General features: G+C 45.5%; 1 protein-coding gene and 1 non-coding gene across 2 annotated transcripts; both read right to left on the bottom strand.

Annotated features, from left to right (window-relative positions):
- Positions 1-3292: 3292 nt before the first annotated feature.
- Positions 3293-14922, bottom strand: AMER3 (APC membrane recruitment protein 3). Its single transcript, XM_027591572.1, has 2 exons — positions 14132-14922; positions 3293-8831 (listed from the first exon to the last, which is right to left on the bottom strand). Exon 2 carries the CDS (start codon positions 8809-8811, stop codon positions 6373-6375), a length of 2439 nt encoding a protein of 812 aa, XP_027447373.1. The 5' UTR covers positions 8812-8831; positions 14132-14922; the 3' UTR covers positions 3293-6372.
- Positions 14923-16777: 1855 nt separating this feature from the next.
- On the bottom strand, positions 16778-16884 carry LOC113921116. The gene has a single exon (XR_003519523.1). It is a non-coding gene; the product is annotated as a U6 spliceosomal RNA (small nuclear RNA).
- Positions 16885-20575: the final 3691 nt, after the last annotated feature.

Below are 20575 nucleotides of genomic sequence, written 5' to 3'. Positions count from 1 at the left end.
TTTTGGTACAATTGTAAATGGGATAGATTCCTTTCTCTTTCTGTTGTTGCACTACTGGTGCATAGAAATGCAACAGATTTCTGCATGTCGATTTTATATCTTACCACTTTGCCAAATTCCTGTATCAGTTCTAGCAATTTTTTGGTGGAGTCTTTCAGGTGTTCTACATAGAGTATCATATCATCTATGAAAAAGGAAAGTTTGACTTCTTCTTTGCCAACTTGGATGCCTTTTATTTCTTTTTGTTGTCTGATTGCTGAGGCTAGGACTTCCAGAACTATGTTGAACAACAGTGTGGACATCCCTGTCATGTTCCTGACATCAGGGGAAATACGCTCAGTTTTTGTCCATTGAGGATTATACTAGCTGTGAGTCTTTCATATATGGACTTTATGATGTTGAGCTATGTTCCTTTTATCCCAGTTTCATTTCTGATTTTAGTACTTTAAGTATTCTTTTTGTTTTCAACCTAGCTAGAGATTTGTCAGTTTGGTTAATCTTTTCAAAGAACCAAATTTTCATTTTGTTGACTTTTTCTATTATTTATCTATTCTCCATTTTATTTATATCTATTTTAAGCTTTATTATTTCCTTCCTTCTGCTGACTTTGAGTTAGTTTTCTCTTCTTTTTCTAATTTCTTAAGGTGTAAAATCAGGTTATTGATTTGAGATCTTTCTTCCTTTTTAATTTATGGATTACAGATATATAAATTTCTCTCTTATACTGCTTTCTCTGCATCCCATGTTTGGATATGTGGAGTTCCATTTTTACTTGTCTCAAGATATTTTCTAATAAAGCTTCCTGACTCTTCATTCAGCCATGTTGAATCTGCCAATGAGCCCGTCCAAGGAATTCTTCATTTCTGTTACAGTATTTTTTATTTCTAGCACTTTCTTTTGATTTCTTTCTTACAATTCTTTAAGTTTATATTACCATGGGTTATTACATCTTGTCTACTTTTTCTCATTAGAGCTCTTAACATAGTAATAATACTTATAATACTTATTTGATAATTCCAACATCTTTGAGTCTGGTTCTGATGATAGCTTTGTCCTTCTGACTTTGTTTCTTCTTGACTTTAGCCAGCTTTATAAATTTTTGTTGAAAGCTGGACATGTTGTATAGGGTAATAGGTACTGAGGCAAATAGACTTTTAGTGTAAGGAATTAAACTAATCTGGCTAAGAGTTAGTCTGTTTTAATATTTGTCATGGCTAAAGGCACCAGATGCTTCATATTACTCTAGTATATGTAGAGGAGGAATAGCTATACATCCCTCCTTCTCCTCCACCCTCCTCCTTTTCCTTCTTCTCCATTGTCACAGTCTTCTCCTCCTCCTCCTCTTCCTTCTTCCCCTTCTTTTCCTCTTCCTCTTTTTCCTTCTTCTTCTGGCTTCCCTTTGTTCTGGTCCTTAGATGGAATCTTTGTCTTGTAGCTCTTTTAGTTGTAACCCACTGTTATTATTACTGGATGCTATTAGTGTTGTGGTAGGATGAGTGGGTAGGGTGGGAAAGAAAGGGATGTTCCCTTATCTCCTAAGCTTCGAAATAAGTCTCAGTCATTTTTGGGCTTGTGCCTCAGGGGTGGGGTTAAACCTTCAGAAGACTTTCTCTCTTACTCTTTCCAATCTATTTTCTTGCAGCCCCCTCCCAAATGACTATATCTTACTTTATGTATTTATTTACTTATTTACTTACTCACTTACTCTTACATGAGACAGGAAGGTTGGAGAGGACTGGAGTTTGTGGAACTCTTTTCCTTCAGCTTGGAAAAGTTTCAGAATAGCCCTCTGGAGAAGTCCCTCCCCTGTGAGGTAGACCTGCTAGGAGAAGGGTCTGGAGAGTTTTACAGTAGCTACTTTTCCATCCCCTCTGCCATGCCCATAAGGGAATCTTTCTCTATCTTCACCCTGAAAACTTGATGTGGTTCCTAGAGGAAAGGGCTATGAAAGCATATGCCCCCCCTTTACTGTCCAAGCCCCCAGCTTCTTACTCACTCTGCAAGAACTTGTCAAAATTACTTTTTAACTCTTCCCACCAGTTGTTGTCATTTTGCAGCTTCTGCTTCAGGTCTTGGTTGTTGTATTTCTCTGAATGCACCTGTTTCTCCATGTTTCAAGGAAGTTATTTGCCTTGTTTTATGATGGATCAAGAAAAGTCATTCATTTTGTTTGTCCAGGTTTTTCTTGTTGTGAGGATAGGAATGACAATTTTCAAGGTCTTACATATAACAACAACAACAAAACCACCTTTCCCCTCCCAAATATGGGTGTGGGTGATATGTCCCTATCACCATGAAGCCTAGGGCATTAACATCAGGGCCTCAGGACAGCTGGGCCTTGGGTGGGTACAGGAAACAGGATGTGTTGTTCATTTTTAAAATGCACCTTCTCATTATTGTTTCATTTTTACAGTTTTTAAGAGGACTTTAATAAAGAGGATTTAGGGAATAAAGAAGTGAGCACAGCATTGTTTGTAACAGCAAAAATCAAAATAACTTGAATATCCACAGGAGAATGTTTAAATTAATTGTTACCTACAGGAGACTGTTGTGGAGGTGTTCAAGAGAATGGAGAAACTGCTTGCTGCTCGTACCTGCTAAGATGTCTGAGAGAGAGAAAGAGAGAATGACAGCAGGCAGGAGCAGAGTGGGGAGGGCCAGAGGGAGAGGGAGAAGCCAGACTCCCCAATGAGCAGTGAGCCAGATGCCAGCTCCATCCCAGGACCCCGGGATCATGACCTGAGCTGAAGGTAGATGCTTAAGGGAAATAAGTCAGTCAGAGAAAGACAAATACCATATGATTTCACTCATATGTGGAATTCAAGAAACAAAACATGTGAACATAGGAGAAGGGAAAGAAAAATAAAATAAGGTAAAAAAGGGAGGGAGGCAAACCACAAGACAATTAAATATAGAGAACAAACAGAGTTGCAGAGGGGAGGTGGGTGGGAGGATGGGGTAACTGGGTGATAAGCATTAGGAGGGAATGTGATGTAATGAGTAGTGGGTGTTATATGCAACTTAAGAATCACTAAACTCTATCTCTGAAACTAATGATACACTATATGTTAATTGATTTTAAATAAAAAAGATGTCTGTGATGCGCTGTGCAGTAAGAAGGATTAAAGTTCATGTGTGCTTATGTCATGGACGCAAAAAGGGTCTGAGGACACATCTAGTGTTTGAGAAGGTGAGGGAAGTGGAGGCTCAGCACTTCACATAGTTTGGATTGGTTGTAGTAAATGGGAGTTAGTTTTGTAATCAAAACAACAGAAGGATAAAAGAAAGGAGACTCACTTTTTATTGTTTTCTCTGTCTTTTGAGTTTTGTATCCTGTATTTATCCCCATTCCATAAAAAGTAAAATAAAATAAAATAAGAAACCAAGAAAGGTAAGATGTACCCCCCGATGTAGTTCACTGGGTCTTCCTCAGCATGTGCTGGCCTTTACCCCTTTTCAGCACCTCCCTCCTGATCTCTGTCCAGCCTTCCTGGTGCACCCCAGGCCACCCTGCTATAGACCCAGGCCACCCCCACCACTAGGGCAGGCTGGGAGGCTGCCTGGCCCCCTCCCAGCACCTCTCAGTATCCAGTGCAACTTTGGAAGGCTGGAAGGTTGAAAGGCACAGTGCACAGGCCTCAGGGTGTACCCCAGTCCTCTGCTTGTTACTGTGTGACCCTGGGGAGTCACTTAGACTCTGTGAGACATCTATGAGCTGGAGTTTTACATTATATGGGAGAAACAACCTCCTATAATTTCTATAGCCATGTATAAATGAGAGGGTTAGAAATGCCCAGAATTCTGAAAACACCCCACAGGCCTCTGCTACTCCCAGCACTGGGCTAGGCACTTATCCCAGGAGCTGGCCCAGCAGTTCCATTCTTTCCTCTCAGTGGGTCACCTGAAGAACATGCCCCATCAGACTGGCACTGCCTGTACCCCTCTTGCAGGGGAGGGCAGCCCAAGAGGTGGGATGTAGAAAGAGATGGTCTGAGGTTTCCTCAGACACACTGGACACAAGAGAAAGGGAAGGCCCTCCTCTGTTCTCTCAGCAAGGTGCCTGGTAGGTCACTGCTGTAATCTCCCACCACATTGCAGAGAATGAAAATTTCTAGGTTGTCAAGATTGCTTAAGATGCTTCCCATAGTGAGAGCCACTGGGCTGGTGGTTCCTCTCAGGCAGGCATGACCTCAGTTCCTTTTCTCTGCTGCTCTGTTGCTGGATCACTGCAGACTACCTTCACCATAACCTCTGGGTCCTGGACCTCCTTGGTTTCTGCCTTTACCAGCACTCTTGGGACTGGTTGGATTCTCCCCACCAGTCACCATGTCACATCAAGGAAACACTCCCTCACTCCCTCACAAACACTCCTGCAAGGTAAAAACAACTCTGCCACTCTTCAGACACAGGCTCACATTCAATAAGAAATCAGAAAACCATGAGCAACCTTTTGATATTTCATTCTTTCAACAAGTAAATATGTACTGAGGCCTTGCTCTGCTAGAGTGCCGTACAAAGTGATAAAGACATGATTAAATGAGGGATGCCCCCTGCCCCTAGGCACTCAGGTTGCTTACAGGGAGACAGGCAGCTGGTACCCAGAGGGTGCCCTAGAAGAAGGGAGTAGTGAAAGTTTTGGAAGAGTTCACTAGCTGCGTGTGTTCATGGGCAAGTCATATCAGCACTTTGTGCCTTGGTCTCCGTATCTGAAAAATGAAGACAACTGCATTCAGGTTGATGCAGGGATGAGGTAAACTATTCCATGTGTAACCTGCTCCTGGCACAGCTCAATAATGCTAATCATTTGTGGAAGTCCTGGGAGGGGGAATCACATGTGGTTTTCCAGGAACACTGGCCCTGACCTTCCCTCAGTGTTCCAGGGATGGGCCTGGTCAGGAGCCTATAGGAGCACACAGTAGGCCCAAGTAAGCAGTTGTTACCAAGGGCTACAAAGCATTTTCTAGTCTGAAATGAAGCCTCAATCAGGAGAGGCACCAGCCTGTGGTCAGCTGTCAGACAGCATCCCTCTGGCTGGAATTTCTCCCCCACCACCTGACCTACCCCTTTCTATGATGACCTTTCCTCTAGAAACAGTTTCATGTCTGTGGCATCCCATCCTTTGCATCTCACTGCAGCATGTTGGGTGAGGTAGGATCTAATCATAGAGAAACTCGAGGCATGGTCTGTCACCGTACCTGATGTCCTGATTCTTGCCCTTCCTGAGGCTGCGGGCCACCTTTCCCCTCCACAATTCTGAATATTTGGTACTGTGTGTGTTGTTGTGGCTTTCAGGAAGATGAGAGTTATAGCTCCATTCCAAGGTAAGTTTTCCTGAAGGGGAGGCAAAGATGCTGACCGTGTGGAGGGGCAAGAATGGCAGAGTTGTGGACAATCAGCTTCTGCCCTGAGAACAACCTTGGCTTCATTTAGAGGAGTTGGGGAAAATTATTGTTCTGATTTGTAATAGAGAATTCACCAACACCCATTGACTAGGGTCTGCAGGGTCTAGCCCTGGCAGGGTTGTTGTCTGCTGATTAAAGGCCTTAATGAGATGAGGCTGGTCCTGCTTCTCATTCCCATGAGAAGTCCTTCAGGGCCCCAGTACATTGTGGCTACTTGTCTTGGGGGTAGAGAGCAGGCTGGTATGGGGCCAGTGGACATTCCTGAGCTCATCCACAGTGCCCCATCCTGCCTGTCTCCCACTCTGCCTCCCGCCCCTAAGCCTTAGACCACACATTTATTTTTCTCAAGCCCTATGCAGACTTCCTGGCTCCCTCTACTTCCCATTTATAAGATGTACTGTTATCTTCCCATCAGTTTCAAGCCTGAGCTCCTCTCTCTAATATGCTGTATGAGAAGCTACGTGTGGCCACTTCACAGCCAACTGGGATTCAAGTCTTCATTTCTTTGTGGGGAAATCAGTGAGGCACACTTTGAGAGCAATAGCAGCTGTGCAGCTGTCCTTGGCCTTGGGCTGCCCAGTACTTGGTCTGGCTGAGCTGGTTCAGGCATGGATGCTCCACATTAAAATGCTTTGCTCCACTTGCCTGTGTCCTGCTACCCCCACCCCCCAACAATCCTTACATCAGGGACAAAGGATGGAGATTTGGGTGTTAGGTTCTCTTAAATGTGGCCACAAAGACACAGTTTCTGGTGAGTGAGGCCCCATGCTATAGGTGAGGCTCAGCCATGCTGGTCTGGGGGCTCCTATTTCCGGTTAGTTGCAGAGGAAGCCTTCGTGGGCCAGGAAACTGTAGCAACTTTCTGGGGCACTTGCAGAGGGGGCTCACTTGTACTGGCTGTTGGAAGTGAGGTCTAGGATTCCTGGCAGTTGGCCCAAGGGGCTCAGCTGGATAGTAGGGCCAAGAGGGGTTACAAATCCAGCTGGCCCCTATGTACCGTCTGCTCCGCAGCCCTTGAACTGAGCTGCAGGGGCTGGTCATCCATAGAGGCATGATGAGCCTGGGCATCCATCCTGGTGGGCTCCACCCTGAGCTGGCTAAGGTCCAGGACGTGGCCCAGGCACCTCTGGTCCTGTGGGCTGTGGAGTGGACTAGCCAGGGAGGGCAGGCCACACACAATCGGCATGCTAGGGAAGCTGTTAGTCTGTTTCTGCTGGAGAATATCAGGGCCCCTGGCCTGAGGGTGCCTACAGAACTCACTGCTTGTGTCCTGCCTTGGGGACTGTGTAGTAGGGGGCTGGCAGTCTGGGTGGATGTGCAGGGCTGCAACCTGGGCCACACAGCCTGTCAGGGTGGGCTCTACATTGAGGGTGCTTCCGCCAGGACCTGGCCTCCAGGGACCTTGGAAACACTCCAGATTCCCAGGAGGCCTGGGCTCCTGGAAGCCAGGCCAAGGGTTTGGGACCTTATTTTTGCTAGAGGTGTCTTTTGTTGCAGAGGCTGCAGATCCCACAGAAGAGAACAAGCCTTCATGGCAGCCTTGCATCCTTCCTTCCCCAGAGACCTGCACACACTCCAGAGATGGGTCCCTGGACAGAGTGCTGGTTCCCTGCTTGGGCCCTCCTAGGACCTTGCTCTCTCCAGCAAGCAGGCCCTTGGGACCCAAATGTGCCCACAGCTCCTGCCTGCCTGGTGCTGAGTCCACAGTGGTCCTACCTGCATCTGAAGCCCTAGCCCCCCTGCCCTCCAGCTTCACTGGATCTGGGCCCTTTTTCTCGGAGCCAGCACCCACCTTCTCTGCCTGTCCCCTGGGTGAGGTTGCAGTTTCTCCAGGGGCTGAGGCAGGTGGGGTGCGGAGTTCAGGGCCACGGCGAAGCCAGTTGATAATGCCCATGGTGATGGCAAGCTCAGTGTCACAGAGCTTTAGCAGGCACTCCTTGCCCTTCCAGGAGCTTTGCAAAAAGCCCTGGCTGAGCAGGTCTGGGCCTGGTGCTGGGGCCAAGTTCTCCTCTGCCCCCACATGGAAGCTGCACATGGACAGTGGTGCTCCTAGGGCTGGCCCTGACAGACTCTCAGACACACATAGGTCATCATCCAGGCTTGGGCCAACAGGACCCTCGCTGGGGTCATAGAAGAGCTCGTAGAGGGCATCTCCACTGTAGCTGTCCCGGGGGAAGGCTGTTGCAGGTGTGCCTGGACTTGAAGCCTCCTTCTTGTCCTCCTCAAGGCCAGGTGAGAAGGAGTCATAGTAGCCCTCATCACTCGTGGACACGGATTCTGGCTGCTCACTCTTAGGGGTACCTGTGTCTATGGAGCTGGCTTTGGAGCCACTGTGGGGGTCCCTACAGGGACACAGGGGTAGCTCAGCAAGCCCAGCTGCATCCAGCCTGGGCCGGTCTGTGTCTGTGCCCTGGGGACACCCCAGCCATGGCCCCAGTAGGGCACGGTGCTGCTGCCTCACAGAGTGATTCACACTGTCCCAGAACTTGGCAAAGTCAGACAACTCGTTTTGGGCAGGTGATGCCGGCTGTTCCACACTGCCCTGGAAGGGGCCCCTAAGAACCTTGCTTTCAAGGGCCTGTGATCCCTGGGTTGGGCTCTCTGGGCCCTCGTTCAGTTCCAAGGATGGCACTGAACTTTCATCTGCAAAGATCTCCCCACAGCCCGTGAGAGAGTCAAAACTCTTGAGTGAGGCCACATCCTCACACAGGGCCCTACAGAGGTCAACAGAAGAGTCAGGCAGGAGCTCACTGTCAGATAGGTCCTGGAACAGGCTGTCTGGTCCCAGTCCCTCACCTAAGGGGAAGAAGGTTTTGCCTGTCTGCCCGCCAGCCTCTGATGGGCCCCCAGGGGAAGACAGGCTCTCCCCCTTGGGCACCAGTGAGGCCAAGTTCTCAGTCTTGTTTCTGCGAATGTGGAATAGGTTCCGAAAGCACTTCTTAGGTCGTTTCAGGGAGATCCTCTTCCTTGGGATGCTCTTGGCCACAGCGGGCACAAAGGGCATCTGGGGCACAAAGTGGCGGTAATCAATCATGCGCTGGCTGCTGGGGGGCCCTGGGAAGCTTGCGCTGCCCACCAGCTGCCCTGTGGCTGTGCTTGCCCTGCCAGCCCCAGGCACACTGTCATGAGTCTTGCTCTTTCGTACCAGTTTGAAGGTGGCCCCACAGAAGGCTGCAGCCCCCACCTCGGGTTCTGGCTCTGCCTCCTTGTTGGAGCATCTGTCATATCCTTGGGTGCTGGCACTAACCTGTGGGGCCCTTTCACTCTGGGGCTTCTGTTGCCCTCCTGGTGAGACTGACCAGGGACTTGCATCCTCCCTGGCCAGAGTGGTGGCTGCTGGATCTGGGGCTTTCTCATGGGAAATCTGCAGGCTGGATTTGATGAAGGTCTTTCCTCTCTTCAGCTCCATGCTGCCAGGGCCCCAGGCTGCTGTGAAGGAAAGCAGGAGGCACTTAGTATCCAAGGTGTACGCCTATGGCTCTAGAAGACCTCTGCTTACACAGTGGCTTTGGAGCTGAGCTCTGATATCTAAACCTGGATCCTCCGCAGAGGCAGGGAGAGGGAGATGAGAATGGCCTCACCCATGCTCACTGCTCCAGAGCTACCCACTGCTTCACAGAAAACTGATATTAGAGAAGTTAAGTCACATGCTTAAAGTCACAGAGTAAGAGCCAAATTGAGAGCAGACTGGAGTCTGGTGCTTTTGTGTCTGTGATCTCTCAACTCTACCCAGCATCCTCCAGAGTTTATCTGGCCAAGTCAGATTCCCATTTCCAGGCCCAGGCACTCTACAAATAGCACCACATCCTTACAGGGTAAGTATCACAGCCTTTCTGAGTGGTGGAGCAGAGGATTCAATAAATAAGTTCCTGCCTTCATCTAAGAGACAAAGCTCAAAGGGAAACCCAAGCTTGCCTTTTGGGATGGACGCAGGTGCTCATCAGTTGGAAGGGAAGACACATACACTGCTCTCCAGGGCTATTGCGTCTGTCTGAGCAGGCAAGACTCAGTCTACACAGAGGCCATCAGGGCAAGGCACAACAAAGCATCTAATGGTGCATGCTGGGTTTGAGCACCGAGAAGAGAGACAGCATCATGGTAGAAGGCAAAAGTGAGGAGTCAGGCATTAGGCCAGGACCAGGCAGGTTAGATAGACACAGCACATGATGGGCTGGAGAGCAGGCAGGAATCACTTTCTGTGCACATCCTGAGAGGTGTTGATGCCTGGAGTGCCATCCACAGTGCCACCCATATAGATGCCCAGTCTGAGTCCAATGGGAAAGGGTGTTGGGATTGATTACTGATGTCTGTCCTGGGTGTGGGAGGGGGAAGACAGTAAGAGTGTTATCTTGACCATTTTTGCATAACTGGGGAGTGTGGCCTTCCTCTGAGGTCAATGAAGAGCTATAAAAGTCTTCTGAGTGAGTGGGTGGGTAGAAACAGCGGCATAATAAAGTTGGTGGTCTAAGACCATTTATCTGATATCTGAGTGGAGGACAGAATAAATTAGGAGAGAAGTTTTGAGCAGAGAAGATTCACAAAAGGCAACTAAAGTGGGTTGAGTATGTGAAGATAAGATCCAGATGGAAGCTGTAGTCATAAGTCACAAAAAAGAGAGGTGAAGTTATAGGGCCTTTCAAAGGCAGAAACGCTAGAAACCAGCAACTGAATAAAGAGAGAGAAGTCATCAACAATGAGGAAGCAGTAAATACTGACCCAGAAGTGGGAAAAGGTAAGGAAGTAGAAACTGAGTGAAGGCAAGGAAGGGGCCTGTGCTAAGAACTGGTTTGAGAGACAGAAACAAGACTCTAAGGTTTTAAACATGTTGCCTTCGGGGCAAGTTTAGAGACCTACAAGAGTGGACCAAAAGAAGGTGATGCCCAAGAGCACCACCTGTGAACTTCCCTGGACTCTCCCTCTCTGTATCCTCACAGGCACCCAGTTCACAGCTTAGCCTGTTCCAGCAGCTCTTCCTCTCCTTGGTGGTGAGCAAACTTGCCAGTCCATCCTGTCAGTTTGGCCAAGGAAAGATTAGAGGAGAGAGTTTGGGGTTTCTTTGACTCTCCATAAGGACTTGCTTAATAGGGAGCACCTGAATTCACTCCCCCACAGTTCGCAGTCTGTGAGGGAGGGATACAGTGGGTATAAAAGCAAGTGGCTGTCAGCCTGCATGCCTTTCAGATCTACTGCCCACAAAGCTTTGCAGCTACCTTCAGAAAACTGCTTGACAGATATGAGCTATCCAGGGTCAGTTCTGGAGTCTCTCAAATGCTTAGCCATGAGGACCTGGAGGTGAGCAGAGGGGCTGCCTCACAGCCCAGTTGACAACATTAAAACTGAAGAAGATGAGAAGGGGTGACAAGGCTGCCATTGCAGGGGCTCACAGGGGCAAGCTGAACAGCCTCCACCCTACTCCCACCTATGGGCAGTGCTTCCTTCCCTGCAGAGGGACACCTGGGACTTCTGGCTGGAGGACAGGAGGAGTTGGCACTGTGCCAGGGAAAACCACAGACCAGACTTGGCCCTGGTGGCAACTCAGCTCTTGGTGACAGCATCCTGGACAGTGGGGCAGTGCTTCAAGCTGCCTTTCTGCCTCCTGTGAGGTGGAATGTGCCCAAGCCTTTCCTACCCTATATCTGCAGATCCCATTTTCATTCCGCACAGTCCTTTGTGGCCTAGATAAGTCCTTCCCCAGGTCTGATGGGTTTTACTATACACAGCATAGTGGTTACTATCAGGACTCTGGAGTTGAAGAACCCAGATTTGAGTCTTGGTTGCATCTACCTAACCAGGTGACAGCTTGGCCTATAACTTTATGAGACATACTACTGTAACCTCCGTTTTACAAAGGAGAAATTAAGGTCCAGAAAAGTCAATAGATTGGCCCAGGTTGCACATGTGTTAAGTGACAGAACTAAGATTTGAAACCAAGCCCATCTGATTCTGAAAATGAGCTCTTAACCACAGTAGGCATTCTATAAACCAATGGCCCAAACTCCTCTTCATGGGAAATTTAAAAATCAAATAATAAATGTGTTTTTATGAGGAATTTTGGAAAGCACAATGAAAATGGTGATTAAAATCAAAAGTATGGCTCACACAAATTTAGAAAAATTGTAATTGAAGATAACATAATTTCTATGACAAGAAATTTTAGAGATATTTATTATGAGATCTCTTTTCTATGTTTTAGAAAAATCTTTTTATTACCATACTCTTAGAAATAACTTGAAGTGAGCATGATAAAGATTACTTCACGGTAAGCAGAAATTGCAACTATAAGAACCAAGATGGTTTATCTGATATTGATCTCTATAAATAAAACTGATTTAATTCTTAATTCAGTTAACTGATTTAAAATCATGAAGAACTGGAAATTTCACTATATTCTGAACTTGAAAAATGATGTCTCAAGGTAACAGTCATTTCTACAGATGGCTGGACTCAGTGTCACTAATGTTGCCAACTCTGTTTCCTGAGTTCATTTCACACTTTGGCACATTGATAGGGCAATAAGCACTAAGATTCAGAATAATGATTGAGAGACTTGCAAAATACTGGAGCAATTATGTGAAATTCAGTGTATGTTCAGTTCAGATTCTACATTAAAATATTTTATCAGAGCCTGACTCTTTAGAAATGTGGGTCCCATATGTGACATGGGTGGGATCTTCCTGGGGGGTCAGAGGGCCTACTGCCCAACTGGAGAAAAGCTGAGCAGTCACCTTCCATGACAGTTCTCAGGAATAGAATGGAATTTATCTGGACAGCCAGATGCTGGCACTGTCATTGCCTGAGGGCAGAGGCCAAATATGTCCAGGTTCCCAGCTGAAAAATGCACATTCTGCTTTGTAACCCTCTGGCCAAAGACCCCTCCAGTGGAGTTCAGCATGAAACCTGAGAGGGAATCCTCTACCATGTGCCACATCCTTCCCCAAAGGACAAAGTAGCCCTGTCCCTTCCCTGGTTTGGTGCCTTCTTGTCTGTAGCACTCAGTGATCACTGGCTCCTCATTCTGGTGTTTGTTTGGTCTTCTTACTCCCCCACGAGGTTGAAAAATTCTCTAAGATTCAGGACTCCAACTGTGGTTGACAGTGAGCCACTGCTTATTTAAATGAAATATTTATGTTTTTGAGACATTTTAGCCATATATTTACATCTAAATTTCCTAAGTAGGATGCAGAATCTGGCATTTTTAATTCTATAGTTTTTGCACATCATTCTCTGAGAAGGGTCTCAGTGATACCAAGAACTGGGACTGAGTCTTGCATCTCTAAAATTAACTTCCAAATTCCATGAGAACAGGGACCACACCATGTATTTATTTAATCAACTCTGATTTAGGGATGTGGTATTTAAACCAATCTAAAAGACAGCGGCAGACAACCAGGCAAAAGATATGGGAAGCATATTCCAGGCAGAAGGAACAACCCTCAGAAAGGCCTTGCAGAGCAAAGGATGAAGAATATTTAAAGCTCTGAAAGCAGGCCCAGGTGGCCAGAGCAGCAAGCCAGTGGGATGAGGCCTGGAGATCCGCAGGGCAGACTGTACCAGGCCTGAGGTCACAAGTTGGGTCTTGACTTTTATCCTATGCACCTTGGAGGCACAGCCATCAAGGGTGAGTAATAGGGGCCAATTTTCAGTTTTAATAGATCAGTTGTAAATGAGAATGGAAAGCAGGCTCAAGAGTGGAGGCAAGTAGGCAGATTAGGAGTCAGAGCAGGGCCTAGTGGAGAGTAAGTAGTGACAGAGACTTTCCATGTATGCTAACCCTTCCTCTCAGTGCCTTACACAGAGTATGCACTGGCATATGGATTTACTGCAAATTGAGAATATGAAGTAATTCTACTGGCTGCTTTTCTACGAGATGAATAACTCTAGCTCGACTGCCTAGGATTTTCTTTTCCCTTTGGGAAGGTAATTCTGTGAGCTTCTTTCCTTTTTTAACATGAAAGCGATTGGGTATATCACGGAGCAAATAAAAACCTTGCAGGTACACATATATAATAGAAGTGGTTTGGAGATATAAAAATTTTGACTAATAGTTTTGGCATTTGCCATGCTGCCCTGCCCCCAACATCCAGTAAAACCACAAGCCTTGAAATACAAAGAGGTGAATGGTGATAAGAAAGCAGAGGCCTCAGAGGGGAGCCCCACCAAGGGACTTCCTGGACACTGGGGTCAGAGTGGGAGGCTATGTAGGTCGCAACAGTTTATCTCTGTAGAGTGTGCCTTGTCTAAGCCAAAACCTTCAGGATTGATGGAGTGAAGGCTATTGTGGGGAGAGAAAGCCTCGTGTTATGGGGTGGGTGTGGGATGCGGAATGAAGCAGAAATAGAATCTGCAGTGAGAACATCACCAATTTACCCAACCCCCACGTCGGAGAAACAAAGGGCCCTTTGGGGAGCAAATGTTCTGGCCCACCTCCTCTAGGGGAGTCTCTAGGTGTTCCTGGGCTGCCCGGCTGAAAGAAAATGGGTCTCCAGTCTTATCTGTTCTTTTCCCAGCCATCCGCGCACAAGGGATCTCTCCCCTTCCTTAGCCCAGACCTAAAAGGTCGTCGCCCCCAGACCCCAGACTCCCATCATCCGCGCAGGACACTGTGGGGTAAAGAGGGTGCAGACGCTGGTTCCTCCACTAAGCCTGTCCATCACGCGAAAGAACGCACAAAAATTCCCAAATCAACCCCCTTCTCCCCAAGTCTAAATCCTCGGCCTTTGCCGACTTACCCCTGGTGGCCGGGAGTGTCGCAATACGCGGCCTTGTAAGGGCCGGGAGCCGCGCCCGAGCCCAAGCCGCGCGCCGAGCTCAGCACCACGGTCAGCTCCTGGCGCCGCGCGCCCCCGCGGGGTGGGGGAGGAGTAGGGCCCGCGCCCGCTTACCGCGGCTTGGAGGGGAGGGCCGCTGTAGCAGGAGGCGGGCAGGCAAGGGTTAAGCCGCGGGAGGGCCCCGGAGTGGGGGCGGGGCCCGGAGCTTGTCAGCTGCTGAGTAGGCCCCGCACAGCAGGGGACGAGGTGAAATGCGCTGGGCCGGGGTGGGGGCTGCTCCCGGAGTACTGTAGCCTCGGTGCCACCCGGACCTCGGTGGGTCTCGCTTTGTTAGTATTTCTCCCCGTCTCTGTCCCTGTCTTCCCGTAAGGCTGTCGTTTTGCATCCCTCAGGCCTAGCTGCGGGTGCTGCCGTGACGTACAGCGGCGCAGTGGTCTTCCTGGCTCCCGACCGCATGCCTGCGCAGTGATCCGAAAGCCTTAGAGCGCGCAGGTGTGCGTGGCCTGATGCTCTCCGCAGCTCGTAGGGTCCAGGCAGATTTAACCCCAACCGTCTCGGAAGGGCTCCGTCACGCGGGGCCTAGGCTCCATTCCTACGCAGAATTCAGAGCTGGTTTGGAAGAAGGAGCTGGCCCATCTCGGGACGCAGGGCACAGTCTTACAGAACCTTCTTTATAGAGTGCCTTCCTTGGACCAGATTATATTATTTATGGGAACAAACAAGGCGCTTCCTTTAGGGCTACTCACTGTGTGAGGTCCGCTGTCCCTTTGCCCTGCAGCAGTCTTGGGAAGAGCAGAAACATTGTGGGAACTGTCTCCCCGCGGGGCTGAGGACAGAGGGCCAGCATGCTAGGGGAAAGGAATAAAGTATGGATTAAGTAACCCCTGTATGGCTGTGGGAGCAGTGCCAAGTGGGGGAAGGGGTGTGGGGTGGAGGGGGCGGGAGCACACAGCTGGTGTTGAGGAAGCTGCTGATTTCTCGGAGGTGGGGGGTGGGGGGAAGGGGCTGGAGATGGGGGTGGTGGTAAGGGGCTGATCCCACACAACAGGGGTGAATGCAGGCAGTGAGTGATGGAAGGAAGGACAGAGGGTCACCCAGTCCAGGCTTAAACTGAGGCCAGAAAGAGGTCTGGGCTAGGGCAAATGACAAAGGCCATGACTTTCTTGAGCCTGATTGGCTCCCTCCCTGCCCCCACGTCCAAAAAGACCCTGGACATAGGGTGTCCCACGTTGGTTTGGGCTGTCTTCGTCATAACCCATCAACCTTCTTTATAGTCACCTTGAGATTGCCTTACCCCAGAGTCAAGAGGGTTCCATTGATGTCCCCTCGCCCAGAGAGTATCTTCCACTGCCTTTGGATGAGCCTTTGCATCTGAAGAGTTTTTCTACCTGCTGACTGATGCAGCATGCATGACCCCAGATGTCCTCTCTCCCGGTGTTGGTGGTGTAGTCCTGACCTTTCCTGTCAGTTTCTGGCCATCAGAGTTCCCTTAGTCAATTCTTCCCCTATTAGGTAGAAACAAGGGCAGATCTATGTTTCATTGCGACATATACCCTGAATCAAGAATAGGACTCCCACAGACTCCATAGTGCTTACTGAAGTTAATAAACATTAGTTTCTTCTATTATGGTCTTCTCTCTTCTGCATTACAAGGACTTCATATTTTTCTTAAACTTTTCCCCTTTTGAGGATAATTACGGGCTTAACTTCTTCCAGTGAGTGATTATTGCTCTTTTTCATTCCAAATTGTCACCCTTTGGCCATTGAGAACTATGCTAAGCCATCTACTTTCGTCCTTTCAGAGAGTTTTAAAATATCCTTGATTTTTAAGAAACAAAACTATATGTATGTATAATTTATAATATATAATTTTTTTCTTCCCCAAAGACATGGGATCAGGTCTTCTCCAAGGACCCCTGGAAAGAGCTTTCATACCAGCATTTCCCAGTTGGGATATTACTGGATTATTTTTTAATAGTGTTCTATTGTAAACTTGCTTTATATTATTTTTATAATACACTTAGTTTTCTCATCGGGACTCACAACATTTTGGGGCTGTGGCTCTAACCCTTTTCTTTCCTGGCGTGGGCCCTTAGGGCTCTCTGCCCTTGCTCCCTGGTTACTTGATTGACCAGTGGGTCTCAGACCTTCTGGCCATAACCTTTGCTTTCTGACAAATTCAAAGGATTTCACCTGACGGTGAGCACAAATATGGCAGTAGCCTGTTAACTGCATCAGTCAGGGTGCAAAAATCCAGGTTTGCAGCTCAGTAGATCCTCAGAGAAGACTGGCAGGTGAGGCAGAGGGATCCTTTGCCCCAAGGAAAGATGAGAGTGCTGGGACTCTCAACTTGGAGAAGAAAGACTTCAAGAGCCACAATTTGGAGTAGGTGGCTGGGTAGGGAGGAGGGATGATGGCTCCAAGTATGGGTGTGGCAAGAGGCACCCTAGTACTCAGGCTAGTTCCCCTGCAGAAAGATGTCCTCCACAATCTCAAACAAACTAGCATTAGGGGTACAGTCACATGATGTGGCCTGCTGCAATGCTGGGTGGTTTCTTGTTCTTTCAAAAGTAACTGTATTTTGTTTTATTTTAAAAATTTAGTTTTAAAAATATGGAACACTTCATGAATTTGCATGTCATCCTTGCATAGGAGCAAAGTTAATCTTCTGTGTATCATTCCAATTTTAGTATATGTCCTACAGAAGTGAGCACAAAATTACCTATATTTTAAAACTTCCATCTTAAAAAAAATGTTTGTAGCTTTTTCTTTTCTAAAGTTCTGGTAAAATATATATAACATTGAATTTCCCATTCCAGTATTTTTTAGTGTACAATTCAGTATCATTAAGTCCATTCCCATAGTTATGCACCATCATCCCTATTTCCAAGATATTTTTATGACCCCAATAGAAACTCTACGAATTAAGAAAAAACTCCTCATTTGTCTCTCCCCCTAGCTGCTGGTAACCTCTATTCTACTATCTTTCTCTATGAAATTCACTGTTCTAAGTAATTCATATAGATGGAATCCTACAATATTTGTACTTTTGTGTCTGGTTTATTTCACTTAGCATTAGGTTTTCAAGGTTCATCCATGTTGTAGTATGTATCAAAATTTCATTCCTTTTTAAGGCTGAATAATATTACACTGTATGTATATACCACACTTTTTAATCCATTCTTCCCTTGATAGACATTTGAGTTGTTTCCACCTTTTGTCTATTGTGAATAATGCTGCTATAAACATTGGTGTATAAATATCTGTTCAAGTTTCAGCTTTCATGTCTTTTGAGTATGTATGTGGAAGTGGAATTGTTGGGTCATAATGGTAATTCTATGTTTAATTTTTTGAGGAACATTGTACTTTTTTCTACATTGTACTTTTTTCTACACCACTTTATATTCCCACAAGCACTGCCAAAGGACTCCAATTTCTCTACATTCTTACCAATTATTTATTTTCTGTGTTTTTGTTGTTTTTAAAAATAGTCATCCTAATGAGCATGAAGTGATATCTCATCATGGTTTGATTTTCATTTCCCTGGTGATTAGTGATATTAAGGAATTTTTCATGTAATTATCAGCCATTTGTATATATTCTTTGGAGAAATGTCTATTTAAGTCCTTTACAGATTTTTAAATTGTATTATCTTTTTTTCCTAACCGTATTGAGATATTATTGACCTATCTATATGGAAGTTTAGGGTGTACAACCTGATTATTTGATACATGTATATATGGCAAAACATCCCTCCACAATATTAGGGTGTAGTAGTAATATTTAAGGTTTACTCTCTTAGCAAATTTCTTATTTCTCCTTTCAAAATTTTATTTAAATTCAAGTTAGTTAGCATATAGTGTAGTATTAGTGTTAGGGGTAAAATTTAGTGATTCATCAGTTGCATATAACACCCAGTGCTCATTACATCAAGTGCTCTCCTTAATGCCCACCACCTAATTACCCCATTCCCCCCTCCTACCTCCCCTAGAGCAATCCTCAGATTGTTCCCTAGAGTTAAGAATCTCTTATGGTTTGCATCCCTCTCTGTCTTTATCTTATTTTATTTTTCCTTCCCTTCCCCTATGTTCATCTGTTTTGTTTCTTAAATTTCACATATGAGTGAAATCATATGGTATTTGTCTTTCTCTGACTGACTTATTTCGCTTAGCATAATATCCTCTAGTTCCATCCACCTCGTTGCAAATGCAAGATTTCCTTCTTTTTGATGGCTGAGTAATATTCCATTGTGTATATATATATATATATATATATATATATATATATATATATATATATATAACACTTCTTCTTTATCCATTCATCTGTCGATGGACATCTTGGCTCTTTCCACAGTTTGGCTATTGTGAACATTGTTGCTATAAACATTGGGGTGTATGTGGCCCTTCGAATCACTATGTTTGTATCCTTAGGATAAATACTTAGTAGTGCAATTGCTAGCTCAAAAGGTAGCTCTATTTTTAACTTTTTCAGGAACGTCCATACTGTTTTCCAGAGTGGCTGCACCCCCACCAACAGTATAAGAGTGTTTCCCTTTCTCTGCATGCTCGCCAACATCTATTGTTTCCTGAGTTGATCATTTTAGCCATTCTGACTGGTGTGAGATGGTATCTCATTATGGTTTTGATTTGTATTTTCTCTGATGCCGAGTAATGTTGAGCATTTTTTCATGTGTCTGTTAGCCATTTGTATGTCTTCTTTGGAGAAATGTCTGTTCATGTCTTCTGCCCATTTCTTGACTGGATTTGTTGTTTTTTGGGTGTTAAGTTTGGTAAGTTCTTTGTAGATTTTGGATACTGACCCTTTATTTGGTAAGTCATTTGCAAATATCTTCTCCCATTCTGTCAATTGTCTTTTAGTTTTGTCAAAAGTTTCCTTTGCTGTGCAAAAGCTTTTTATCTTGAAGAAGTTCCAAAAGTTCATTTTTGCTTTTGTTTCCCTTACCTCTGGAGACATGTCTAGTAAGAAGTTGCTGTGTTGAGATCAAAGAGTTTGCTGCCTATGTTCTCCTCTACGATTTTGATGGATTCCTTTCATCCATTTTGAGTTTAACTTTGTGTATGGTGTAAGAAAGCTGGTGACATCACAATGCCAGACTTTAAGCTGTATTACAAAGCTGTAATCATCAAGACAGTATGGTACTGGCACAAAAATAGACACATAGGTGAATGGAACAGAATAGAGAACCAAGAAATGGACCCTTAACTATATGGCCAATGAATCTTCAACAAAGCAGAAAAGAATATCCAATGGAAAAAAGACAATCTTTTCAACAAATGGTGTTGGGAAAATTGGACAGCCACATACAGAAGGATGAAACTGGACCACTTTCTGAGCAACTTTCAAGTATATAATACCATATTGTCAGTTATTGTCACTATACTGTACATTAGATCTCCAAAGTTATTCATCTTATAGCTTGTATAGATTGTATCCTTTGACCAACACCTCCCTATTTCCTCCACCCTCCCATCCCCTGCCAACCACCCTTCCACTCTCTACTTCTATGAATTCAGCTTTTTAAGATTCTGCATACAGGTGAAATGATACAGTATTTGTCTTTGTCTGACTTACTTCACTTAGCACTCAAGATCCATCCATGTTGTCACAAAAGGCAGAATCTTCTTCTTTATATGGTTGAATAATATTCCATTGTGTTTATATGTATATATATATATATATATATATATATATATATATACACACATGTGTGTGTGTACATATATATACACACATATTGCTTATCCATTCATCCATTCATGGACACTAAGGTTGTTTCCATGTCTTGACTATTATGAATAATGCTGGAATAATGCTGGAATGGGGTATAGATGTATTTTTGAGATAGTGTTTTCATTTCCTTTGGATATACCCCAGAGGTGGAATTGCTGGATCATATGAAATTCTATTTTTACTTTTTTGAGGAACCTTCATACTCTTCTACATTGTGGATGCAATAATTTATATTCCCACCAACAGTATACAAAGGTAGCATTTTCTCCACAGCCTCTCTTCTCTCCTCTTGCTGTGTATTGTCTTTTGATAATACCAATTCTAACAAGTGTGAAGTGATATCTTCTGGTTTCATTGTGAATTTTCCTGATAATTAGTGATGTTGAACACGTTTTCATGTTTGTTGGCCATTTCGATCTCTTCTTTGGAAAAATATCTATTCAGTTCCTTTACCCATTATTTTTTATTTTTTATTTTTGCAATACATGTTTTATTGTTATGTTAATCACCATACATTACATCATTAGTTTGTGATGTAGTGTTCCATGATTCATCGTTAGTGCATAACACCCAGTGCTCCACGCAGAACGTGCCCTCTTTAATACCCATCACCAGGCTAACCCATCCCCCCATACCCCTCCCCTCTAGACC

Source organism: Zalophus californianus, chromosome 3, assembly GCF_009762305.2.
Source record: "Zalophus californianus isolate mZalCal1 chromosome 3, mZalCal1.pri.v2, whole genome shotgun sequence".
In the NCBI taxonomy this organism is placed as follows: Eukaryota; Metazoa; Chordata; class Mammalia; order Carnivora; family Otariidae; genus Zalophus; species Zalophus californianus.
Note: the sequence above shows the minus strand (reverse complement) of the source record. Positions and strands in the feature narration are given on the sequence as shown.

Coding starts and splice junctions, on each gene's coding strand:
- AMER3 (XM_027591572.1), bottom strand. CDS start 8,811: ATGGAGCTGAAGAGAGGAAAGACCTTCATCAAATCCAGCCTGCAGATT.